Source organism: Halichoerus grypus, chromosome 12 (genome assembly GCF_964656455.1).
Source record: "Halichoerus grypus chromosome 12, mHalGry1.hap1.1, whole genome shotgun sequence".
In the NCBI taxonomy this organism is placed as follows: domain Eukaryota; kingdom Metazoa; phylum Chordata; class Mammalia; order Carnivora; family Phocidae; genus Halichoerus; species Halichoerus grypus.
The window spans coordinates 38,366,921-38,393,318 of NC_135723.1; the positions used below are offsets into that span (position 1 = coordinate 38,366,921).

Below are 26,398 nucleotides of genomic sequence, written 5' to 3' on the forward strand. Positions count from 1 at the left end.
ATCCTGTGGCAGCATCACAGGCTTGAGGTCGGGAGACCCCGGTCGATGCTGAGTGAACTTTACACAAACTCTGGTTTCAGGGCCTCCCTGGTATTGACGGCAGGCCTGGTCCGATTGGCCCATCTGGAGCAAGAGGAGAGCCTGGCAACATCGGATTCCCTGGACCCAAAGGCCCCACCGTAAGAACACCACCCCCTCTCCTCCCTCGGCCCTTCTGTGCCGCCTTTCACCCAAACTCAGTTTCTCTGCTATCCTTGGTCCACTCTACCTCAAGGGCCGGGGGGGGGGTTCCCTTTCAACACAAGAACACTGCAAGCCCCTTAGCACGTTAACAGTTGATCTGCAGTATACACTGTACACCTGATGGGGATCCGTCTCTGGAGTCTGCGCCCCTGCGGACACAGGTGTACCGCCTTGTACTTGGAGCTGCAAGGTGATGGGTCGTGCCTTAGCTAATGGAATTCAAAGACTAGGAACCTTAAAAAAGAAAGGAAAAGCAAAGCAAGCGAGAAATTGACATGTCAGAATTGTCATGCTTAATTTGACATGAAGTGTGTACTTTTTTTTAATGTTTACCATAGGGTGATCCTGGCAAAGCTGGTGAGAAAGGTCATGCTGGTCTTGCTGGTGCTCGGGTAGGTGCTGACTTCAAGTATCTGCCCACGTAGTGTTCACTTAGGAAACACACATCCTTTGAGGCCATCTGATATAATTCTGTCATTTTCTTTTCAAAATGGCATCCCCAAAGATCCTTTTACTGTCACAAAATGTCTTTTTTCTTTTTCAACCACACTTATAAGGCAGTGGATGGAGCTCTAACAAATCAGAATGTGTCTTAGGTCAAAATTATTTATGGGCGCATTTGATTTTTATTTAATTTATTCTAGGATTAAAAAGCTATGCATATGCTAGTAGCATTCTCTGGCCTTCATAAATTGCCCTCCATCCGTGGACTTCCCACAAGCCATACCAAAAGTTGGTATTTGGGCAGGGGACCCACAATGAGTCATGCTAAGATGATGCGCGTTGAGAAAGTAATGCATGAGGGTTCGAGTCTTCTTAAACTGTCTGACTCACAGGTAACGCTGAGCCTTTCTGTGACCTATTGTAGGGTGCTCCAGGTCCTGATGGAAACAATGGTGCTCAGGGGCCTCCTGGACCACAGGTGAGTATTTCTCCCATTCTTGTCCTTTGCTGCCCTGAATGAATCTAGTCCTGCCAAATGACCATCTTTCTTCCTGTCCAAACGTTATCTAGGTAGACAGCAATGGGGGCATACGTCTCTACTTAACGCTATCTTCACTATTACTTTTAGGGTGTCCAAGGTGGAAAAGGTGAACAAGGTCCCGCTGGTCCTCCAGGCTTCCAGGTAAGTCAACTGAGACAGAATACTGCCTCTGGTCAGACTAGCCAGCTATCAATCTCCATCGCACTGTGCCCCCCCCCCCCCCGGCCCCAGCACACAGAGCATGATTTCAGAACTGAAGTAAAGAAGGGCCCACTTTTTTCAAGGCAAACTTTTGTGTAACTCTTTAATAACACAGAATAGTTCGTGATCATGTCGATATCAGATAGTATCCAGAAAAAACTAATTATTAGCAAATCCTCTGAAAAGAGCCGTAAGATGGAAATTTGTGGGTTTTTTTTTTTTTTTTTTCCATCTAGGGTCTGCCTGGCCCCGCAGGTACAGCTGGTGAAGCTGGCAAACCAGGAGAAAGGGTGAGTAAAACAAGGGATAGTAGGCTTAGCGAAACTTGGGACTCCACTCCCCACCCAATAGCGACCGCCTGACTGCAGTGCAATTATAATATGCAAAAAGAAACTTCGTATTTCATATGTTAATGATAGCGTTCTACTTAAGTTGGTTCTTTGGAGAATAAACCCAGTTATTCTGTGCTCTCTCGTTGGAATAACAACTCCTTTGTTTTAAAGACTGAATGAAACACTGCATTATGAAAGGAAAATATATCAATGAACATTCCGTTTAATAGCCTTACTTTTTGTATGGTTTTTGGTAACGTTAACATGCAAATTTCCTTTCCCATGGTGAAAAAGCAAATGCACTGCTTTTCCATCAAACTAGACCCTGAAAAATTGCGTTTAATGTTTTTCTTGGCATTCAGACATGACACTGCTAGCCACAGTCAGGGCAGGAGTTCTGAGTCATTTTCTCTGGTAATTGTGATGAATGTGCCTCAATTCAGTTACATTCTGTGGCCTGGTCTCCTTTGTCAACAGTGGGGCACATTAAGGAGACAGCTGGTCAGTAATAAAGGAGATACACTTGGGTATACAATTAACTAGGTAATGTGCAGAATATGATCATTTCTATTAAGAAAGCAGTCTGTTATATAACTAAAAATAGGCAGTGTCTGATATTGTTCATTATTTATCATATTATCAAATGAGATAGTGTGTTTTGTCATTTTTTTTAAAGTTATAATAAACTAAGTAACAGAAACTTAAATTTTCTGATATCAGGTTCTAGCATAGAAATATCTTTGGTATCAATGGAATTCTCACTTTTTGTGTCTGTCCGTATACACCTGCAAACTCTCTTGTTCCTCATAGCCCTGTACTTTTATGTGCTCAGGGAGCTAGAGGGTAAGCTGGCTTTGCTCAGCTATTTCGAAACTTATCTAAATATCATAATCATAAGTGGATTTCGAGAACATATATACATTTCATGATTTATTTCTGTATCATGTTCTGCCTAGGGTCTCCCTGGTGAATTTGGTCTCCCTGGTCCTGCTGGTCCAAGAGTAAGTGTTTTTTAATTTACTTTCATAAACTTTGGGCAATGTGTTTTTAAAACAAGTAGTGCTTTCTCTTAAAAGCTATTGATGACCTTGCAACAAGTTCCTGACACTCTTCTGTAGTCAAACATAATCTGTAGAGAACATTTGATTTCTAATTGAAAGTAGACTTTTTTTATTTAATTACTCATATTTCTTAGCCAAAACCCACGCAGTTACAAGAAACATAAATGACCTAATACATGTATTATATTCAGTAATTTATATAGACAAGTATGATGTATTTATGAAAGTGGCTCAACCTGACAAGGAAAAGTAATATCTTACTGAGATTTAAAATCAATTTTTGCAATGTGTGTTGATGTTCAGTCTAAAGCTGAAATCATGAATCTGCTCGTACAAAAAAATAGATTTAGTTTGTCTGTGGTCATTAGAATAACTGGAATGATGAGTTTGCCCCTCAAGTATCCTGTTACATGGTTAGTTACCATATATCTAGGATGCCCAAACAAATTTAGTATCATAGAACCAGAAATATAACAAGGGCCTTTGAAAACGGTTACAATGTGGACTACATACGTGTTAAATATTCTGGCCCATGGAATACCTTGTCATGGTGATACTGATATGCAATTGGGAGAAATTTAGATAGGTAGATAGATTGATATACACATGCAGACACACATACACATGTATATCCTGTTAAGTATTATAACTGTTACATCAGTTCTTGCATAAGATTAGAAAAAGGGAGGGTAGCTATGAGAATATCTAATCCTATCTACACCTAGCATTGCTATTCTCCTAAAACGACACAATCTTTCGTATGAATACCACGCATAACTGGCATTTATTTTTACCTATGGATCTATTACAAAAAGAGCCAAAAAAAAGGAATGAATTCCAAGGTTGAATATTCTAGAAGAAAAACATTCTGGAGTTGTAGCCACAGAACATTAAAGCTGAATGAGACTTTGGAGATTATCTCATCCCATCCATTCATTTTGCTGGTAGAGAAATTAAGGAAAAATAGTTATAATTTGTTAATGGCAGAAACAGGATTCAAAAGCTTAAAAAGTATGAACTCTGATGTGTAAAATGGTATCTCTGAAAGCTATGAAGAGTGCAACACTTTAATTTCTCTCTTTTTTTTTTTTTTTTTTTTTTTAACAGGGGGAGCGTGGGCCCCCTGGAGAAAGTGGTGCTGCTGGTCCTTCTGGTCCTATTGGGAGCCGAGGTCCTTCTGGACCCCCTGGGTCCGATGGAAACAAGGTAAAATTTTCTGTTCTCTCATGCTGCTTTGGCCCACTATAGAGTAACTAGGTCGTTTACAATAGGAAATGAATTGTTTTTCAGATTTTTTTATTTCCTACTCTGTGATGATTTCCATCACAGTAAATGACAATCTGATTTCCAGTGGACTTGAATTATTCCAAAAGAAAGGAAGTCCCAGTGTTCTACAGACATAAATGAATTAGTATGGGTATTTACTGTCGTGTCATCACACTGCTTGTACTTTGGTTTTAATCTAGAAACATCACATACATTTGGACACTATTTTTAAGAACAAAGTTTCACCTTCTCACCATCCTCCTTCAGAGAGTAAAATTTCCAAAGGTAGTCCAAATTTTAATAGTAAGAGAGGTGAAAACTAACTGGACAATACATTCATTCCCCAAAACATAAGCCTGACAATTTGAGTTTCAAAATAGAATCTGGTTTACATTTTAAAATAGGTGGAACGACACATTTCTGAAAAACAGATTACTTTAACCACAGTAAAGAGAAGGCATTTCCTATTACTCCTGATTTCTTACCTTGCAGGGGGGCGGGGGGGAAATGCAAGGATTACCTGCAAAAAGCTATGTTGGTAGGTGGAAGGATATCAGAAAAAAATAAAAAGCTAAGACGGAGAGAGGAAACAAGAAAACACGGTCCGGAGGATGGTACTCTCAAAGAGTTTTCTCTTAGAAGTTAGTCAATAGGTCTGAAGGATGTGGAATTGTAGGGTTTTTATATAAAGTGGAAGCTTATAGTCCCCACTCTTAAGGAGATTAAAATGTAAACATCTCCCCAGTTGACGAGGTTTCTCTCCACATTTCCTGTGTGAGCTAAGAGACTTATCCTTGAAAAAGGTTTGTGGGCAAACATTTTTCACTCTGCGCCTCCTATTGTCCGGGGCCTCTTCTTTGCCGTGCCTGCCTGCCTGAAGAGGACCAGGAGCGGGTCAGAGAAAACTCGCCGCCACCCACTCGCACTTCTCTTCTCTTCAGCCACAGTGTCATTAATAACATCTCCCTCGGTTACAGTCTCCCTGCTTTTCAATAGCCTTCCTTTGTGTCTCTAAGCAGGCAAGAATGCGATCTATTAAATGTTTAAATTGGAATCCTTCAAGAGTTCGGGTCCTCGTTTTCTTCTTTTGCCACCGACATAATTGATTTCATGTGTGTTTGATTCCAGGGTGAACCCGGTGTGCTCGGTGCTCCGGGCTCCACGGGTCCATCTGGTCCCGGCGGCCTCCCAGGAGAGCGGGGTGCTGCCGGCACACCTGGAGGCAAGGGCGAGAAGGTACGCTCTCAGTGCTGGCCCTTAACACGTGCGCTTGAGGAGCTCTAGCGAAGCAGGCTGGGCTTTGGTGTCTGGTGGTCTGGTTTTTGGTGTTTTGGTTTTTTTGGTGTTTTTTTTTTTTTTGCAATTCTTGGTAGGTGGGCTGGTAGCATTTTGATATCTATCTCTACCCATTTCCCTCTGCCACCTAGCACCTACGCATTTCTAAACTCACTAATCTGGCCAAATTGCTTGCTACCATGGAATTTCACGCAAACAGATGGTGTTGAGTAATACATGAGGCTCATTTTAATGCCGCGAACAAGCCTGCCTCATCCGGCCCTAATTAACGGGAAGGAGCTACGCTGAACAGCTGTCCAACGTGCCGCGGCATCAGTTCCGCCGTAAGAGAGAGCGGGTGCTGGAGCCCATTGTGAGGTTGCCTTGTCACTCCGTCCCCAGGAATTTGTACCTTGCTTGGTTATGCTGCAGAAGACGGGCTGGAAATTAGAAAAGAATATTTAACAATAATCTGGAGAGGGCCCTGAATTATTTTTTCCTTATATATATATATATATATATATATATATTTTTTTTTTTTTTTCTCCTTCAACATCCTAGAGAAGAGTAGGGACTCGACATTGCCAAACGTTAAATGACTGAAGGTGTATAGGATTTTCTGTAAAAAACACTGCAGATACACTTTGATTCAAAAATGTGGCCGGAAAACCAAAAGTTGCTCTTGCTTTATACTTTCAGGGTGAAACTGGTCTCAGAGGGGAAGTTGGTAACCCAGGCAGAGATGGGGCCCGTGTGAGTAGAATTTTGTTTGTACTTAGATTGTTGTTGTTTTTACATTTCACTCGAGTTGAGCAGCTTTCCAAAACAGAACTGACAAAAGGAGGATCCAGGTTTAGTAAGAATCTTCCTTTCCTTCCTGGATCATTTAACATGTTCCAAAAGAAAGATTCAACAGAACTTAGCCCTTTGAAAATCATAACCTGAATAATTTTCTACCTTCCTAAGTGTTAACTATACCAAGTGCAAATTATAAACCAAAAGCTCTAGGTTTAATAGAACTTTTAAGTGATTGTTTATTATAGGACTTTGGGGAAGAAAAAAAAAAACAATAACTCTTACATTTTAAGAAGCCAGAATCCAGAACCTCTAACAAAGGTCCCATTTATTCAAATGCGTGTCCTAAGATTTACCACTCAAAGAGCAGCCCCAGTGATTAGCTGTTAATGCCACGGAGATGCCAAAGATCATCCCATGAAGGGATAATAACGCTACCTCGAGCGTTGGCAACATGGCTCTTCCGGGCCGTAGGCTACCTTGGCTCTTCTCCTCCTCCCCTCCCTCAGAGCTGATAACTCACTCTGGCACATTGAAAATCGTCCTTTCTCTGAATCCCACAGCCTTGGCGGTTTCAGACAAGGCTACTCATTTGCTGCTCTCCGGGGAGCTTGACAAGAGCAGAGAGTTCGGGATCTCCCCAGTTCCTAACCTGCCTTGACTTCCACATTTCCATCCCCTCTGATCACTGGGGTACTTTCCTCCCGAGAGCCGCTTCTGGTAGTTCTGACAATTAGAACTGAAGTGCATCAAAGGCTTTCTCGATGTCCACCCCGAGTGTGCAGTGACAGCGCTCGGTCACGGTCTGAGCACAGCGAGGGCGAATGGCAGGGTCACTTTTGATGGCCTGGGGGTGTAATTAATAAGACTCGTTTCCTTTCGGTGCTAGGGTGCCCCTGGTGCTGTGGGTGCCCCTGGTCCTGCTGGAGCCACTGGTGACCGGGTAAGCATGTGTTTTCACGGAGCCAGCCGCAGCATCGAGGGTCTCCTGCCCGCCCTCGCCCCAGAGAGCCCCTGCAGTTCATTTTTATGACTTGGTATAAAGCCTGCTTATTTAAAAACCTATCTGTTGTGATGGGGCTGCAGGAAACAAATGCTGTGTGTTTAAAGTTCTCTTTCCCTTCCTAGAGATGTGCCAGCTAGCTGATCTATACTTTAATCCCTATCATTTGTTTTGAAGACTTTCCCTGTTGCCCATTAACGATATCCTAATGTACTGAGCTGCCTCAAAGCCTTCAATTGTAAAAAATCAATAAAATACATAGTGTGCCCATTTCACATCGAATAGTCCCCTTAAAATAGACCTTATTTATTGTACTGCACAGATTGCAGCAAATAGATCAGCTCTGTGTCCATCTAAAAATTAAAATGTCCTCCTCCTCGTATTGTGGGCACTGATTTATCGTGTTTTTGCAAGTGTATGACCAATACCACTTCAACCCCCCCAAATGAATACAACATTAAGCACAGAGAATGCATTTTATTTTACTCCCTGAGATGTGCATTAGTTTTCCCTTCTGACACACACTGCAAACTCTGACAAGAAGCCCACTTCTCTACCACCGGTACCTCTCCCCACCTCCTCTGTGAGCGTCGGTGTGAAGCCCGTTGACAAACTCCTCTTTGGTCCCATTATAGGGTGAAGCCGGTCCTGCCGGTTCTGCCGGTCCTGCCGGTCCTCGTGGTAGCCCTGTAAGTGGAAACCTGGGGCACCTGGGGCACTCAGAACTTTCAGACCTTAACGAGGCTAAGATCGCTGTGACATTCTTAAACCCCTTCTCCCACCTAGGGTGAACGTGGTGAGGTTGGTCCCGCTGGCCCCAATGGATTTGCTGGTCCTGCTGTGAGTATCCTATGATGCAGGTTAAGCCGAAAAGATCCCAAGCTGGCAAGTAGAATGAGCTGGAACGCCTGACGCCAACTCTTCCTCTCTGCCAGGGTGCTGCGGGTCAACCTGGTGCTAAAGGAGAGCGAGGAACCAAGGGGCCCAAGGGTGAAAATGGTCCCGTCGGTCCCACAGGCCCCGTCGGATCTGCTGGCCCATCTGTAAGTTGAATTCACTGGTGGTCAACACAGCCTGTGTCAGTACCCAGGAAACCCAACAATTCAACATAGATCAGTCAAGTGCCTGCTGTATCCCGGGAACATATGAGATAGAAGATGATGTAAAAAATAAGAATTAACATTTGCATTCCACTTTATAATCTGTAAACATTTCATAAACGTCTCATCTCACTTCTTTGGTATAGCCCCATGAGGGTGGTCACACTGAAGGACATTTATTTTATGACGCAGATCATCATTTTTAATTTCTGGATTGGCTTTTCATAGACATGGGAATGATACCTTCGAAGAAAAAAGCAACATTTATAAGAACTGTCTTGTGATTTGACTCCATGTTTTTTTGTTTGTTTGTTTCCATTTAGGGTCCAAATGGTCCCCCTGGTCCTGCTGGAAGTCGTGGGGATGGCGGCCCCCCTGTGAGTATTCACAGTGGACTCTGATAACGTGACTTTCTTTAGAATCTATTAAAAACAACTTGAAAGTTTGGAGATTTTTGGTTAATTCTGAACTATGATAAGGAGACTCTTGAGATCCAAGTTCACTTCTTTCAGAGAAATTCTGATATTGAAGTTACCGTTAGATCATGGGCTACTAACTTAATCCCAGCTGGAACTCAATGCAGTGTATGTTGCTACCACCTCACCTGAGGTAATAACCAAAGTTAACCCCAGGCTGTTTAATTGTGAAATGGATAAAAAATAATTTCTCTGGTACCCCCTATCCTTTTACTGATGCCCCCCTTCTCCTGCCTGACCATGCCCTTTCTCTTGGCGCCCGGTGCTGTTATACTGACTCCTTCAGGACCCGGACCTCCCTAGGAATGAACTGCACTGACTCCTTCCTGCTCTCATTGGACAGCAATTAATACTCCTGGTCTTTGGTTGTACCTTCCTCTGGAAACAAAAGTACTTATCCAGTGTCCATGTCCTTCGCACCCCTCCAGGTGGTTAAGATAGTTCCTGTTGTATACACATCAACGTGTAATAATGGCATGGTGTCTTGTCTTCTTATTCTTACAACCGTCAGGTTATATGTTAGAGTTTCAAAAGGGACCATCAGAGCCTTAATGCAAAATATGGGTGTTGCAACCGGGCATGCTGGTAGGAGAGAGGTGCAGAGATGGAGGGCCTTCAGGGTCCTTGTTAAATAATACCCGGTATGGGGCTACCACTAGCTACTCCTTGGTCCATCCTTGGTCACGTGTATTGAGGACTGGCCAGAGGAGAAATTTCCATCTCACCCAAATCCCTAGAGTTGGCATTGATTGTGGAATTTTCATGTGCTCGGTTCTTAGGGTGCTACTGGTTTTCCTGGCGCTGCTGGACGGACTGGTCCTCCTGGGCCCTCTGTAAGTAAATCCCTTCAAAGTATCTCATTTACTCTACCCAAAAGGCCTTGCCTCTAGTAGGAAACTGGTAAGAAACTCTCTGGAAACACGCTACTAATATTTTGCTATTACTTTCCTGGTCTGAAATCAGTTTTCCTGAACCATTAAGGCAAAATCATCACAAATTATATTTTATAAGATCAGCTTAAGAGGCTTTTATTCATGTGAACACAAGTCCCCTTTTAGGGGCATGGTCTCTTTGTTAAAAATAAAAAACAGAACAGTTTTAGTCACATATCAGATATTTCTATATCTAATTACCCTTTATGGCCAACATTCTGCCTCCGTTGTTCAGGTATAATTGTTCCTGAATTTAAAGGTGGTTTGGCCTCTAATTTAATTCTGATTCAGACTCTCCTGTCAGGACTCAAGAGAATTTAATTAATTACCAAGGATTAAGTCTTCTGGTTAAGATTTCAGGGAAAAAAAAACAGCAAAGATGTTGATTTCTTGGAACCCTTTTACAGGTTCATAACAGAAAAATCTTCACTTCCTGTAGGCATTTAATTAAACCTAGTGGAGCACACATGTGATTCCTCAATGATGAACAAAATGCCAGTGTCAGCTATCTTCACAAAGAAATGAGCAGGGTCTTCCCAAACCCCAAGTCCCATTCATTTACGACTGACTCTTCTCACTCTCTGGAGTTCTGACCCCAAGACGCCGGGGGCCTGGTAGCACAGCATTTCCTCTCCTCACGGACATTGGCCCCAGCTTCGACCTCAGTCAGTCACTTTATTACAGGCTCCAGAGGAGGAGGACAGGGAGTTGCCTCTCTCCATTACGAGGAATGTGACAAAGCCCCCACAGGTCCCCCCAATGGCCAGGGTAGCATTTTGTTGCTTTACACTGTTTGCATCTTCATCTCTAGAACCTCAGCTGCTCTCTCCCGGGTCTGTGACGGGTTAAATGACTCTGTCATTGGCTCACAGGGTATCACCGGCCCTCCTGGTCCCCCTGGCGCTGCTGGTAAAGAAGGACTCCGTGGGCCTCGGGGTGACCAAGGTCCAGTTGGCCGAACAGGAGAAACCGGCGCACATGGTCCCCCCGGCTTTGTCGGCGAGAAGGGTCCCTCTGGAGAGCCCGGTACCGCTGTAAGTGATTGCAAGCTCCTCTCTCGTAATACCTTGTATTGAATTAAAATAAAGCCTTTACACAGATCTTCAAGTGGCATCTATTTGTTGATGAGTACTGCAGGCTTTCACATAGAGCTCAGCTGAGCCAGGAAATCTGTCCGGCACATACTGAGGTGTCGGGGCTTCTGCAGTTGCTTAGAAGGCACTAGACGGGGAGGGCAATAAATGAAGGAACTCACTGTTTTATCAGAATGGCACCTCACTGGTCCTGGGATTAGAACCAGAATCCCATTGCCATGGTCATCCTATTGCACACCAATCAATCTCAGTAAGCTACCAATTTCTTAAACATGCATTGTCTGTCAATGTTACTCTGAAATGTGCCTTTCCTAGACTGGGTTCAGCTGGAGGCCAAGGTCAAAATTTGCTTCTTGGCATAGATTCTATACAAACTCTCTTGCGTCACCCCAGATGTCTTCATTAATCTCAATCACATATTTTGGCTGTTGTTCCATTGGTCTCAAGGAGGAACCAGGTACAAAGAAATATACTTGCCAAGCTGTGAACTCCTTGTCATCACTAGAGAAAAGATGTCCAAGGATATGTCCTCCTACTAGGTGGTCACCAGCCTTTTTCTAAACTGAGGATAGCGGATTCTCACAATCCTCAAGCCAACTGTATTATCACTTCGCGGCTCACCGGTGATGTGTTTTTCCTCTTGTTCAGGGCCCTCCTGGCACCGCAGGTCCTCAAGGCCTCCTTGGTGCTCCTGGCATTCTGGGGCTCCCAGGCTCTCGAGGTGAACGTGGTCTACCAGGTGTTTCTGGATCTGTGGTAAGTGTTTGACACCATTCTTCTTCTCATTAACATAATAAAAGATTTTAAAAGCTGCCACTTCAGATGTGACAGATTGATCACTGAATAACTCCACTGAAGATTTTTTATTCATGGCATTTTCTTTATACAGATCACATGTCACTTATCTAAGAAGCTTTAATACCACCTTACTTAGACACACGCTATAAAGATACAGCTTAACATTATGCAGAATGATTTTTGTTCTTTTTACATGCTTAAGAACTATATAAGCTCTAATTGCATTTACTCCTCTGCAATATGAAATGCTGGCATCATTTATCCTGTAGGCAGAATGAAATTCTGGAAGTTCTGAATCATTCCGTTAAATCTCATACATGACAGCACCTAAGAATCCTCTCATCTCCATAAACTCTCTCAACTTTATGAATTCATTTCATTTGGGACAGCAGATGCAGTTAGGCTTACCTAGTACAGAGCGACGTTCCAAAATTACAGAAAGCCGGCCATCCGAGTGTGTAGGATGAGGGCGAGGATAACACGAATGGGGCTTCTGGCTGTTCTGTGGCCCGTGCCTCCCCCCCTCCCCCCCCCACTGCACTTTCTCTTTTCAAACTGGAATCTCCTAGCCGGGGTTGTGTTGGGAGGGTGAGACTTGCACTCGATCCAATGAGAGGAATGTTTCCTCTTCTCCGCGTCCAGGGTGAACACGGACCTCTCGGCATCGCTGGCCCACCTGGGGCTCGTGGGCCCCCCGGGGCTGTGGGCGCACCGGGAGTGAACGGCGCTCCTGGCGAAGCTGGTCGTGATGTGAGTCTGACGTGTGGTTTGTAGAAGCAAACTGTAGTCCATTGTGCGTGACTTCATGTCCTCAGCTGAGTTCCTCCTGTTCCAAGTCTCTGAACAAGATGGTCTGTTTCCCCATAATATCTATGGGTCTTGACCACTCCTGCTATTGAAAATGTGAAAAATTACTTGGGCTGGGGGGTGGGGGGTGGGGGGATGGCTCTTTAAATGGTATACTTCAGATTTGGCCAAAATACTAAAAACATCTCTAAGAAAACTAGGCCGGCAAGTTCTAACTGGCCTGTTTGATGGTCTGACTGGGGGTTCACTGTGGAGTACGGGGAGGGATGAAGACAGAGGAGCTGAACTATAGGGGCTGGTGGGGTAAAGAGCCTCACGAAGCGCCTTAATTGGTGTGGTATCTTCACAGGGCAACCCTGGGAACGATGGCCCCCCAGGCCGCGATGGTCAACCCGGACACAAGGTCAGCACACCTCTTTGTCTTTCTCCAATTTAAAAGTGACTAAAACCCAGGCCAGGTGGATGCTCAACTTCACTTTGCCTTTGGTAGGGAGAGCGCGGTTACCCTGGCAACATTGGTCCTGTTGGCGCTGTGGGCGCACCTGGTACTCACGGCCCTGTGGGTCCCACTGGCAAACATGGAAACCGTGGTGAACCCGTAAGTTCGTAAATACCAGTCCCTTAGTGCTGTCCTCTTCCGAGGCTTCACTCTGACCTCCCCACACTCGGGCACTGGGGGATTTGGTGGGGGAGGGGCTTGGGCTTGGCTGACGAGTTTGGTTTTGCTTCTCCAATTTGCAGGGTCCTGCTGGTTCTGTGGGTCCAGTTGGTGCTGCTGGTCCAAGAGGTCCTAGTGTACGTACATGATGAAGATTTCTTCACAAATGAACATTTAAGGAAACTCTGTCCAGACCGTCCATGAATAAAATAAATAGTATATAGGCTAGACTTCATATTTTTTAAAAAATTCAGTCCATGCTGAGAATTGCTACATCTAGCTTCTAAGGCTCTTCCATTTCAAATCTCTTCTGCCTGTTTGTATTAAATAATCACCAAAATCTAGCCACTTAACGGAGGGTTCAATGAAAGCAGATTAGGGGAGTAGATGGGTGTAACACCCACGTGGTGTTTAAACCTTTGCATGTCTTGAGTTAGCTCTGTAAACAGATAAAGCAATACTGGTGGGGAAGTGAGTGTCGTTTTCAAAGGAAGGTAAAATGCCCTGTCTGTCCTCCTTTTTCTTTACAGGGCCCACAAGGTGTTCGAGGTGATAAGGGAGAGCCTGGTGACAAGGGGCCCAGAGGTCTTCCTGGCTTAAAGGGACACAATGGACTGCAAGGTCTTCCTGGTCTCGCTGTAAGTAAAGTGTGGACATTCTGCATGTGTACAGATCCTAAATGATCTTCCTCAAATTTTCACTGCTCTTGTTCTAAAATGAACTACATCGTATTCATTTCCTATTCTCTGGCTGACTCCATCTCGCAGAGATAATGCTATTTCATCCCAACACAAAAAGGTGAGGGTTAAGGGAGATCGAAATATACATATATTAAAATCTCCTGGCAACAATGTCCTTCAACCCCACTTAAAATAAATATAATTAGAGGAATGACTAATATTACACTGCTGAAATAGCTTGTAGAAAAAAATGTAATTGAATATAATAGACATAATGGGAGAAAAGAGCCCCATTTTACATTTTCAATTTTCTCAATCTAGAGTCCATTGAAACTAAAGTTTTCCATTCAATTAAAAAAAAAAAATCTGTTTGTCGACACGTGTTCTGAAAGTGTGATTTTCCTGTCCTCTCTTTCAAGGGTCAACATGGCGATCAAGGTGCACCTGGTTCTGTGGGGCCTGCCGGTCCTAGGGTAGGTCAACCTAAGAGACCTCGGTCTCTGAAATGAGAGCTTATGGCAGGGAGGGAGCCCCAGGCCCCTCCTTCCTTGTGGGGTTTTTACTGACTCCCTCAGACTTGGTGTCCTCCTTCCCCAGGGCCCTGCTGGTCCTTCCGGCCCTGCTGGCAAGGACGGTCGCACTGGACATCCCGGGACAGTCGGCCCTGCTGGCGTCCGTGGCTCTCAGGGGAGCCAAGGTCCTGCTGTAAGTATCGTTCCGGGAAATAATGTTCTCCTCAGACGAACCCAAGATGGCTGTGACAACACGCTCAAGGAGTTCCCCACTTCCATATGTTAGCTCTAAACCGTGTAAAGATGGTATGGAAGGAGCTGTTTCAGCCCATCCCCACCAGCATGCCTGGGATCAAGTTATTCTCTTTTACTTATTAGAACGTGCTTGTAACACCCAACTGAAAATCTGCTGTCATTGACATCTCTCACTGTGACCAAATACGAAACCTCCTCTTTCTCGCTCTCACCTTTGCAGGGCCCTCCTGGTCCCCCTGGTCCTCCTGGCCCTCCCGGCCCGAGTGGTGGTGGCTATGACTTTGGTTATGAAGGGGACTTCTACAGGGCTGACCAGCCTCGCTCACCACCTTCTCTCAGACCCAAGGATTATGAAGTTGATGCTACTCTGAAATCCCTTAACAACCAGATCGAGACCCTTCTTACTCCTGAAGGCTCTAGGAAGAACCCAGCTCGCACATGCCGTGACTTGAGACTCAGCCACCCAGAGTGGAGCAGCGGTAAGTCAGGATGTCAAAGCCGGACCGGCCCTTCTCACGAGCTGGGCTTTGTAAAGTCCATTCCCATGGACGTTCAGAATGAAAAAGTTTGGGGTAAAAATTGCATTATGTGGAATCATACCTAACTAATAAAGCATTTTCTTCTCCCAGCCAGCACCCAGTCTCAGGCCTCTCTATATATTACCACGAAAAAGGCAAAAATACATATTCTCTGATTTGATTTTTTTCATGGAGGACAAGAGAGGAGGAACTGTCTCATCTTAAAAATAGCCATCCTCTTCCTATTAAATGTGGGGTAGACAATGTTACTTATGGGAATCAAAAATCTTTGTCTAGTAATTATTAGAACCTATGCTCCACTCAAGGAGAGGTTTTATGAGCTGGGTCTTGTTTCTTTTTTTTAAAGGTTACTACTGGATTGACCCTAACCAAGGATGCACTATGGATGCTATCAAAGTATACTGTGATTTCTCTACTGGCGAAACCTGCATCCGGGCTCAACCTGAAAACATCCCAGCCAAGAACTGGTACAGAAATTCCAAGGTCAAGAAGCACATCTGGTTAGGAGAAACTATCAATGGTGGTACCCAGGTGAGGAATCCTACAAACATCCCTTCTCCTACTAAATAATATTAAGATAGTTTGCTTTTTAATGATCTGCATTTTAATCCTTTACCAAAATGGGATTATTAAAAAGAACCTCTTTTCTCGGGTTTCGGTTCTATCCTGGACTGCATATTAAAGCTGGAGTGATTGGACATATCCATACCATCTAAAGTTATTATTCAAATCTGACTTAACTGATAATCACTGGAGAAACTAATGCCCTTTAGCATGAGGACATGCCGGCCAGCACCTAGCCCTGTGCCCATGCATATGTATTCTCAGGACATGTGCTTTTCTGAATTTTTAATCAAATCTCTTCACCAACTTTATTGAATGCCTACTGGTGGGAATCACAGAAAAAGAAAGAGGTGTGACCCTGTCTCCTTGCTCTCTTATTCTAAAGAAGAAACATACACGTAAAGGCTTATCTAAAACAGGTACCTTTTTGAGATGAGATGATCTTGCCTCAGCCTGGCAGTTCCTAGGTGCCTTCTAGGTAACTAATATTGCACAGACAAGTGAATTGAGTTTCCTGTAAAAGTACCTTTTTCCCCAAGGTTCAGATCTGAGTCCATCATTCCTCCCTAAGTCAGCCTTTCCCCGCCCCCCTCTTTTTTGACTTAGTATTTCAGTCCCTCTCCACTTAACTAGCATTTCTACCTTATTCTCTGTAGTTTGAATATAATGCTGAAGGAGTGACCACCAAGGAAATGGCCACTCAACTCGCCTTCATGCGCCTGCTGGCCAACCATGCCTCTCAAAACATCACCTACCACTGCAAGAACAGCATTGCCTACCTGGATGAGGAGACTGGCAACCTGAAGAAGGCTGTCATTCTGCAAGGCTCCAATGATGTTGAACTGGTTGCCGAGGGCAACAGCAGGTTCACCTACACTGTTCTTGTAGACGGCTGCTCTGTAAGTAATAGGGAAATTTGGGGAAAGTGGGGTTGGAGTTCTAGCTTAGACCCATTGAATGAACAGGTGAAGGAGAGACCTACCTACCTTAAATTCAGATGGCAAATCTTGAGGATTCTTATCAGATCTTGCCTTCGGAAATTCTCTGAAGTGCTGAAATACATACCATGTCCGTGCATTAGCTGTTTTTCTTTAAACATGAGTTTGTTAAATGATGATGTCTGCCTATAACTTAAAAGTACTTGAGATTAAAAGGTCCCAAGGTATAATTTATAGCTATATGTACCTTATTTGACTTATTAGTATGGTCTGCATGTAATTTTTCTCTACAATATGCTATACATTGAAGAAAAATTAAAATTTACAGCATACCCACCCAGCTCTCCCTACTGACACACACATATCCCAAAAATGATATTGTAGCAATAAACCACTTGGAATATGTATTGAAATTTTCTTTTAAAAAATTAGACTGGTAGGAAATCTCTCTCCCTAAAAACACCCCCTAATGCTTCTGTTTCAAAGATAAACATGTTGATCTGGGACACACCTCAGAATGAACAGGCCCAAAAGTAGTTCTTAACTACCGAAGGTTCTGATGATAATGTTAGATTTAGAAATAAATAGTGCTGCTTTATGTATATATATATATATTTTTTTTTTTTTTTCTTTTTTAAACAGAAAAAGACGAATGAATGGAGAAAGACAATCATTGAATACAAAACAAATAAGGCATCCCGCCTGCCTATCCTTGATATTGCACCTTTGGACATCGGTGATGCTGACCAAGAATTCAGGGTGGACATTGGCCCAGTCTGTTTCAAATAAATGAACTCAACCTAAATTAAAAAAAGAAAAGAAATCTGAAAAAACTTTCTCTCTTTGCCATTTCTTTTTCTTCTTTTTTAACTGAGAGCTGAGTCCTTCCATTTCCTCTGCACATCTACTTGCTTAAATTGTGGGCAAAAGAGAAGTAGAAGGATTGATCAGAGCACAGTGCAATACGATTTCATTCATTCCCTTCCCCCCCCACCCCCCCAAAAAAAATTTTGGATTTTTTTTTTCAACACTCTTACACGTATTGTGGAAAATGTCAACCTTTGTAAGAAAACCAAAATAAAAATTGAAAAATAAAAACCATGAACATTTGCACCACTTGTGGCTTTTGAATATCTTCTGCAGAGGGAAGTTTAAAACCCAAACTTCCAAAGGTTTAAAACTACCTCAAAACACTTTCCTGTGAGTGTGATCCACATCATTAGGTGCTGACCTAGACAGAGATGAGCTGAGGTACTTGTTTTGTTTTGTTCAGAATACAAAGGTGCTAATAGTATTTCAGATACTTGAAGACCCTTGATGGTGCTAGAAGAATTTGAGAAGAAATAATCCTCTGTAATGAGTTGTATTGTGTATTCTTTTTTCATTTGATTTAGCATCAGCATTTTACATCTTATTCCCAAATAAAAGTATGCAGATCACTTGCCCAACCTTGTCCTCTTCTTTAAATTCAGCATTTCTTTGCCAGTCTCATTTTCATCCTCTCCCGTGGTACCAAAAAGAAGCCTTGTTTCTTGGACAAGCAGAAAAATTAAATTGTACCTATTTTGTATATGTGAGATGTTTAAATAAATTGTGAAAAAAATGAAATAAAGCATGTTTGGTTTTCCAAAAGAAAATATCGAGTAGAATTCCTTGCTTTGATGCTCTTCGCAATATAAATATGGATTATAGCATCTCTACCAGCCATTAGACTGAGCGTTTCTCATTAGATGGAAACTATGCAAAAAAGGCAATTTGGTCTAGTAGAAAGAGCAGAGAACAAGGACCCAGGAGATCTGAGCTCCAATTCTGACTGCTCCTTGTGGCTGAGTGACCTTGAGCACTTCACCTTTCTGTGTTTAACTTCCCTATCTATACTATGGTTGGCGGGGGTGGGGGGGGCAGATTCCTTCTCTGAACTATAAAACATTTGCCCTACTCAAAATACATAAGACTTAAACAAATGGTATTGTAGACCTAAGTTTACTCTAAGCGGAGATCCACAGAACCTTCTGGTTTATTATCTATTAAGCACTTTGAAACAGTGGCTGAAAGTTGGTCTATGTACAATTAATACTATTAACTAAAACAGTTTCAAATATTCAGTAAAAATGCCACACACTTAAATCTGATGCAACTGAGTACAATGCCTGTTAGGAGGTAATGTGTGTGCTGTCAGTCAGCACAGACAGCTGTGGGTAATAGTACCATGAACACCTCCCTGCCAAATCAAGTTCATTTTCCTCCCCTGCACCTTTCAATGACATCTTTAATACACTTAAACATAGTAATGTGTCAAGTAAAATGTTAAGATTCATTTAGAGCTTATTTCCTGTTGCAGAACATAATTGTGATTGTAATATTTGCCTCCTGAAATAAGTCATCTCAAGATTCAATTAGTTTTAAAAGCAAAAAACTGAACATGATGAAAATCTAACATCAGCTCTAAAAAGTCAGCAAGGTCTATTAACCAAACGGTAACTTCAAATTACGGCCCATCCACCACCTGCATCAGAACACAGGGATGCTTTTTAAAATGCAGATTCCCAGTCCTCAACCACCAAATTAAGATTTAGTAAGGAATCAGTATTCTTAAGCACCTTGCAAAATTGTGTTGTGCATCTACTGGGAAACCACTGGATACGGTGATTTCCACAGCCCTTCGAAGTTCTCACATTTTGTATCTGGCAAGAATGAAGCAATATACCTACCAAATGACACAAAGAAAACGAAACCCCTGTAATCAGAATACGAGTGCTCCTGACAAATTAACTGAAATGGCCAGCGCAAACTTACATGATAGCCAGTTAGAAATCGCTGGGTTTCTTCAATATGTTATGCCCTCAGGTCCACAGTCCAAGAAAGTTGGCTTAAAGAAGGCAAAAATGAAGGAGGAAGAAAACATTTCCTGAGTACCAGCTGAGAGCCAAATACTATGCTAGATGTTAATAAAATGCTCTTTGTCAAACTGAATCCAAATAGGCAGATTTCTTAAGCCAACAGGCATTAATAATCATTTAATCAGGAGTGTGGGATTACAGGAAAATAGTTCAAAAAACAATGGTATATCTGATAAATAACAATGAGGAAATAAATGATGGTATATCCAATCAATACTAATGAGGAATGAATAATGGTAATATCTAATAGACAACAACAGGAAGAGTGAAAAATATTATTTTGATATCCCAATAACATTTATGAGGATGATTAAACAAAAAAAAAAGCTTAGAATGGAATGTTATAATCTTTAAAATATCACATTCAAGTATACTGTTATTAGAAATCTATCAAACATACGGATCAAAATGCTAAGAGTAGGTGCATTCATGGAGTAATGATAGGAGTGACTTTTATGTCTAAATTTTCCAAATTTGCTGTAATGTAGTTATATCACCTTTATCATTTACAACAAATTTACCCTTAAAATATTATGAAAAGAAGTAAGCAGCAAGCAAGTGAAAACAATCCTGGGTGAGGAGTGGCCATCTCCAGGGCAAGAGCAGTCCACCTCCCACCCACTTCTCTTCTGAAAGAGAAGGAAAAGCCCAGCCTCAGAGTCATCACTCACTGTGACCCGGCCACACTGGGGGGCCCCAGGGAGGGGTGCACAAAGCCATACATACCAGGCGGCAGCATCCTCAGGGGGTTCCACAGTTCGGCTGCAGAGAGAGAATAAAACAATGTGTGAACACAGTATTAAACAAAGTGTCCTCTGAGGATAGTGGAGGACACTATTAATTAATGAGAGGGAATCGCAGAAAATTAATCTTAGCTTCACACAGCAACAGTGACATTTGGGTTTAGTTGGCCAGCTTTTGCCAGAGATCTCATTCCACTTTCAAAGCCTCTATCTGGCCAGAGGTTTCTTCTCTGGAAGCCACATACTAGAACTGTCTGGTACTTACCAAGCCAGGAGGTCCACTGTGAGTGTTCCCGGGGCCTGAGCCGAGTACTGAAGGCTTGACCCTTGCATGACCAGGCCCCCCCTCCCCCGCCCTTTAGAGGCTAATCATTGGGCCCGAGGGACCCTCCTCACAGTATTTCCTGACCCTTGGTCCTATGAAGGTCAGCCGCCTCTAACCCATGCCAGTCTGAGAGGGAAGAAGATTGCATATGAGAAAAGGAAGGAGCAGGTAGCCAAGATTGGGGGACGAGACATTAATCAAGTCTGGTAAAAAGGGTCATTTAAAATTCTAAAATCAATACAGCTAATGCACTGGCAAAGAGCAAGGACACCTGACCAATGCAGAACACATTTATTATCTTTAATGCCAAAATACTGTTTTCTGCTATTCCACTTAATAGCACTGAAAAAGAAGTTCAGAAATTGGATTATATATAAGAGAAGCTGGAAATGTCGTTTTGGGTCAGAACAACAATCCATCTAGGTGAGTACTTTGCCTTTGACAGTGGCACCAAGGGAAATTTGGGAGAAAGAGTGGTTGGCACTTCCTGAGAAACCAGCCTCAAAACTCCCATTTAATAACCCACTGTAAATCTTTTTTGTACATAGATGTATCTAAACCCTTCCAGAGCCCTCTATCTGTTTTGAAATATGTTGGTATTACAGTACCAACAGGAGAGAGCTAATGCTGAATTGTTAGCTCGGCTTCCTGGCCCTCTGATCAAGCAGCTAAAATATGCTTTCTATCCCTGTGCCTGGGTCAGCCAGGGATTCAACAACTCAGTGTCCGCAGGGGGCACCAGTAACTGCAGCACTAGGGCCACCGACAGCCCATAATGATCGACTTATCCCTGCTGCTGGGTGAAATAAGCACATAATTTGTGGTCAGCCGCCGAGGTTATGTGCACCAGCTCCGCCACCGATTGGCCAAGGGCACTTGGGAAAGTCTCTTAAGTTCTCTAAGAATTTGGTTAACATACCTGCTCTCCCTAGTCCACGGAACTGCCAGGAGGACCGAATGGGGCAGACGCGAATGCGCCTCATGAAGTGAGGGCAAACGTTACGTGCCATCATTAGGTCCAAAATTTCCAGTCACCCGTTGTCCCCTCTTGAGTTAATCTATCCCTGGCCCTCCAATGTAGGGAGAGCAGAGCCTAGATTTTAAATTCAATTAGCACCTCTCTTTAAATTGGTAATTGATCCATTTTGAGTCATGCCTCCCCGTCAGTAAAAAATGTGAGCCCTTATAATGAATTTTGTTAATCAATTTATATATAAATGTTATGCGCGTACTATGTACTATGGTACTAATGTATGATGTGCAATGTAAAACCTACATGGAAAAGAAAAGCCTTTAAAAGAGAGAAAATAAATACAAATAGAAAATTCCATACTCCAGTGGATTGTGTTACACACCCCTGGGATGCATGCACATTCCCACCCTCTATTGGAGAGACTAGTGCCCTAAACAAGGATTTACAATGGGCTTCAGGGGAGGGCCGAACATCAGTGAAGTCCTGAAATAGAGTGCTAAATTTTGTGCGTATGTGCATTTTTCTCGGGGGGAGGATTCACAACTTTCTTCAGATACTTCAAAAGGAAGGCTCATGCCCCAAAATCATGTTATGACCTACACACAAAGGCAGTATTCCTTATTTAATAAACCCTGGGCTTTCCTGAACTATGACTTTCATGTCTCATCTTGGGTCTCACACCCGGAACATGCTGCTTCTCCTGTCCTAAGGCCTGAGAGAACCAACCAGCCCTGACCCACATTAAACTTGAGGTTTATCTCTTTCATTCTTCCACTTTCCTGCCCTAGCCCTCTCGCCTGTGTTTTAACAAGGCTTGGCAGATGCTTTAGGACCCAGAGTTGGACTTTCCGATATCAAAGTGCACCTGTCCACAAACAAATAAGAAACAAACAAATTCAGTAATGGAGACTGATTAATGAGTTATTCTTTTTAGGTAAAACATGCATATGTTAATTTTTTAAAAGAAGTTTAACCTAAAAGAGATTGCAATTCCTGGTACTATAAAAGACTGTAAGGATAATAATTGGAACATGTTCTTCAGGGACCTTCAAATCATCCCAGAACCAAGTGTCTCCTCCTCATCTGACTCTTCCCAAACAGAGCTATTATTCTGAGCCCAAGCTATAAGAATAATTTTGGCCAGAATTAACAATCCTCATGGATTCTAGAAAGGTATCCTTAAAATTGCAATTCATTACATATTTAAAGAAATTCACAAACACAAAATGCCGCTGAAGTGAAATTTTTCTAGTGCAGCAGTGCTCTTGGTGCCCAATGACTTAATTAACCGTCAACAGCATGGGGGGAAAAAAGCAGAAACAATTTTTTTAATGGAATCTATTAATGCCAGGCAGAATAAGAACACCTACTCATAAACCACCGTGCTGAGTAGATGGCCTTTCTCTCCCCACGGGATGTCACTTTGAGTTCACTGCTCCCCCTGCTGACTGGATAATAGAACACCCCCGACTTTGAACACAGCCACATGCACACCATCAGAGAATGAAAACTCAGATTTCAGAGGAGAAAATGGAACAGCCTCCTGTGCTTATTTCCTGTCTGCCCCAGACACACAGCCTTCTCTCCAGCTTCCATGGCAGCCTACCTTCCCGTCCTCAATGCTCCCTTTTTTTCCCCTTACCCTTTTAAATCTGTCCTTAATATCTCTCCCATGGAGCCGGTAAAATGGAAGTCACAGGAGGCAAACTAAGTTCAAAAGGAGAACGGGAGAATGGCCTTTTGGGCCAGGAGAGATGCCCAATGCTACAAACGTTGCCCCACAACGCAGTGACTAGCTTCAGGAGTGAAGCAAGGGGTCTTAGGGATTATAGAGAACAGACACAAGAGGATGTGACAGAAAGCAGAAGGGCTCAGGAGGCAGAGCTGTCTGCACATGAGCCCTGTCTCCACCATTTCCTCCCCTGCAAGATGGGGATAACGATGAACTGCCCACCGGACGGCAGGGATCAGGAACGGGAGGGCTGCTGGAGAGTGAGCACGCGGTACCACTGTCCACGGCGGCCCCGGGCCCCGCAAGGCTGCACCTTCCCGAAGCCCAGAACTCCACCCTTCCCCTTCCCAGAGTGCTGGCTTCTCGGATGGCCGCCTAGACCGAGAGCACATCTACAATTCAATGACACTTCAATCTCTCCTACTACAAATGGATTCCAGCAAACTTCCAAACCCTCACAATTCTGGTGAATCCTTCTCCACGAGCCAATAAAAAAGTACCAAGCTTTCATTAGAAGCTTGAAAATCTCAATTTTTTTACAAAGAAAAAAACAATCCCACCTCAACAGTAAAAACAAAAAGGTAAAACTTCTGAAAAAAAAAATTTTTTTTTTTTATTCAACTAGGCGCTGCCATATGCCATTAGGTTCATCCGATTTGGGAGACAAAGCTCTCTGAGCTGAGACAACAGCCCTTCGCTTACTTGGAAGCCAGTTCTTGTACACAAATGGACTATAACTCATACATACATGTTGAATTAGCCAAACTCCTGACACTTAATTTTCACAATTTGAGTTTCTAAAACTTTGTCTCTGGCAGCAGAAATTCTAACTCAAAGGTTATCAGCACAAGAAATGATCATAATTATTAAATTCATGTCCTTGGGGAAATTTCTTAGCCTATATGAATTTACTCAAGGGCTTCGAACATCATTAAATCACCTATTATTGCCAGTGCTTTGAATGTCTATATGAGTATTATTATAAGTGGAACCACTTCAAAGAAGCTGGATTATAGTCATTTCCAACATGGTTTTTCTATCACTGATTATAGGTCTCCTCTTCCTTATAATACAAAAATCTCAAAAATTTTTTTAAACCTTATCAGTCAGTGTCACTAAATTAAAGTTTCTATCGACTGCTTTGCTCATCATGATATGTTCCTAATCAAAAGAATTAAAAAAGACTTTCCTCAGATAACATCTAGAAAATTGCCCATTTAACCATTTCTCTGGGTTTATTCATAATGAATATTTACTTCTCATTAAATATTAAAATATAGTAAACTTACAGTCAATGTGAAGCTCCGTGTGTATTCTTAGATTTTCTTCAACTAAAATATCACAATAAACACTCACCTTGTCACCATAAATTATAAAAAGAGCCTTGCTTTTCTTCTCCCAAGCTTGGGAGGGCTATCTATCAAACAGAGTATAAAGTCCACTAAATCCTTTGAACCTCTAAAGAGAGAAAGACAAATCAATGCCAAAAATGATGTGCCTTCTCACCAATACACAAATTAAACTGTGTATTTTGTAAGATTTATAAGGTAAGTGGGCTTCTTTTTATTATCACTTTTGTTAGGTATCTGTCAAGTGAGTCTAATTCAGTAAAATAGATTGATACATTGGGAAAAATCTCTAGTCTCCATTCTAGGTTGGGGGGAAAAACCATGCAGACAGTTTAATCACCCTATACCACTCATATTATGATTTAATTGGTCCGAAATATTGTTTTAAAATTCCCTTGGTGATTGTAATATGCAGCCAGTGCTGAGGAAAATTGTACTTGGCTAATGCCACAGGGTTCTGAAACGCTCCCTTAAGATCACTGGTAAAGTTGGAAATAGGTGCAAACGTGCCTTTTTCTAGGAAGATGGTGTGCAATACTTAAAGTTTTTCCAGAGCCCATACAGTATCGACCTAACCAGAATTGCTGGGGTGGAGTCAAGGTATCTTCATTTTCAATGACTACCATTGAGGTAATTCCCATGTACTCTCAAAGTTTGGGAACCACTGGTTTATTGCTGTCACCATATTACTGACATATTCTTGGATGATTCTGTGCCCCTCTCCCCAAAATGTTTAGGACCACAGCTCTAAAATCATGGGCTCTCTAAGCTGCTTTAAATGAGAACATGTAATGGCTCATTGAACCCGTGAGCAATTAATTTGGGAACAGTTGCAGTATTATAAATGTGATTACTTATTGCAAACCCAATTAATCCAGTCAGGAGGAATGTTAATTACAAAGGAGTATGGAAATTAGCATGAGTGCATGACTAAATGCCTAAATTCTGACCTATTATATTGTCTGTCTGGTAATTTACTTTAAAAATACTTCCACAGGAGGTCTCACGTATATATGTACATGTGGGTAATAAGGTAACATTAGTCCACACTCCAGGGCTGATCAGGTAACCTCCGAGATACCGTGATTAGGAAAATCCAAGCTTTAGAGGTGGCTACTGTGGTATTTCAAATGGGCATTATTGAAATCTATGTCAGGGGATATATTAATCCCCTGTACAAAGTATAAAAGATGTAAAAAATAAATTTTTATTGTTGAAATAATGGTCTTGAAGATAAATGACTAGCTAATAAATATTTAATATTAACAAAATTTGAGCTAAGCTTGCTCTACTGGTAGCCTGCCACTAATAGCAAGATTGACAAGAAAAGACAGATAGTCCAATTGATCTCCAACCACTAAAAGCTACCAATATTTTCCCAAAACTCTTGAATCACTAAGTTGGTTTAGAGCAGGTCACAAAATGACTCAAAAAAAAATTTTTTTTTGAGAAATGGCAGGAGAAATGGCCAAGAAAATAACAGGCAAAGCAAAACTGTATTTAATTGATTTTAAAAAAAATTGCATACAATAACCGTATTTCTCTTATAAGCAATGGAATATCAATCAAAACAAATCCAGACAGAGTAGAAAGCAATTGGGATGGCTTCCAACGCTCCCAAGAAATGATCTCTCCTAATTTGGGAACAGCCAAGATTTACTAGGCTTATGCTTTTACGGCCCTTTCCCCTTCCATAACTGAAAAAAATAGAGGCAGAGCCTTAGCCAACTGGGCCATTTGACTCTTCTTTCCAGAGAATTTAAAACTTGGAGTGGAGAATGACAGAGACTGGGAGCCACTGAAGTTGAGGCATGCTAATGACAGTACTCTAGGAGTGGCCATAAACTTCTGCTGATGAGGTC

General features: G+C 42.4%; 2 protein-coding genes across 14 annotated transcripts in view; one reads left to right on the top strand and one right to left on the bottom strand.

Moving 5' to 3' along the window:
• COL1A2 (collagen type I alpha 2 chain) overlaps positions 1-18,151 on the top strand; it is a 35,773-nt gene extending 17,622 nt beyond the window's left edge. Inside the window, exons 25-52 of the mRNA XM_036123357.2 lie at positions 81-179; positions 582-635; positions 1,112-1,165; positions 1,316-1,369; positions 1,666-1,719; positions 2,718-2,762; positions 3,930-4,028; positions 5,217-5,324; positions 6,063-6,116; positions 7,048-7,101; positions 7,797-7,850; positions 7,948-8,001; positions 8,097-8,204; positions 8,585-8,638; positions 9,517-9,570; positions 10,542-10,703; positions 11,412-11,519; positions 12,204-12,311; positions 12,718-12,771; positions 12,859-12,966; positions 13,110-13,163; positions 13,557-13,664; positions 14,126-14,179; positions 14,304-14,411; positions 14,694-14,952; positions 15,359-15,543; positions 16,233-16,475; positions 17,157-18,151. Of these exons, the coding sequence (XP_035979250.2) occupies positions 81-179; positions 582-635; positions 1,112-1,165; positions 1,316-1,369; positions 1,666-1,719; positions 2,718-2,762; positions 3,930-4,028; positions 5,217-5,324; positions 6,063-6,116; positions 7,048-7,101; positions 7,797-7,850; positions 7,948-8,001; positions 8,097-8,204; positions 8,585-8,638; positions 9,517-9,570; positions 10,542-10,703; positions 11,412-11,519; positions 12,204-12,311; positions 12,718-12,771; positions 12,859-12,966; positions 13,110-13,163; positions 13,557-13,664; positions 14,126-14,179; positions 14,304-14,411; positions 14,694-14,952; positions 15,359-15,543; positions 16,233-16,475; positions 17,157-17,303 (2,697 nt within the window). The 3' untranslated portion in view covers positions 17,304-18,151. The remainder of the gene's footprint in view (positions 1-80; positions 180-581; positions 636-1,111; positions 1,166-1,315; positions 1,370-1,665; positions 1,720-2,717; positions 2,763-3,929; positions 4,029-5,216; positions 5,325-6,062; positions 6,117-7,047; positions 7,102-7,796; positions 7,851-7,947; positions 8,002-8,096; positions 8,205-8,584; positions 8,639-9,516; positions 9,571-10,541; positions 10,704-11,411; positions 11,520-12,203; positions 12,312-12,717; positions 12,772-12,858; positions 12,967-13,109; positions 13,164-13,556; positions 13,665-14,125; positions 14,180-14,303; positions 14,412-14,693; positions 14,953-15,358; positions 15,544-16,232; positions 16,476-17,156) is intronic.
• LOC118555280 (uncharacterized) overlaps positions 1-26,398 on the bottom strand; it is an 83,774-nt gene that overhangs the window by 8,491 nt on the left and 48,885 nt on the right. For 7 of the 13 annotated variants that reach the window (XR_004926874.2, XR_013442760.1, XR_013442757.1 and 4 more), the window contains 3 exons: positions 20,141-20,176; positions 19,311-19,383; positions 17,790-19,221 (listed from right to left, as the gene is read on the bottom strand). The gene's annotated coding sequence lies outside the window, so the exon portion shown is untranslated. Of the gene's footprint in view, positions 1-11,611; positions 13,159-16,355; positions 16,492-16,562; positions 16,629-17,789; positions 19,222-19,310; positions 19,384-20,140; positions 20,177-26,398 lie in introns of those variants that run through there. The other 6 variants (XR_013442761.1, XR_013442763.1, XR_004926873.2 and 3 more) reach the window with 5 other exon arrangements.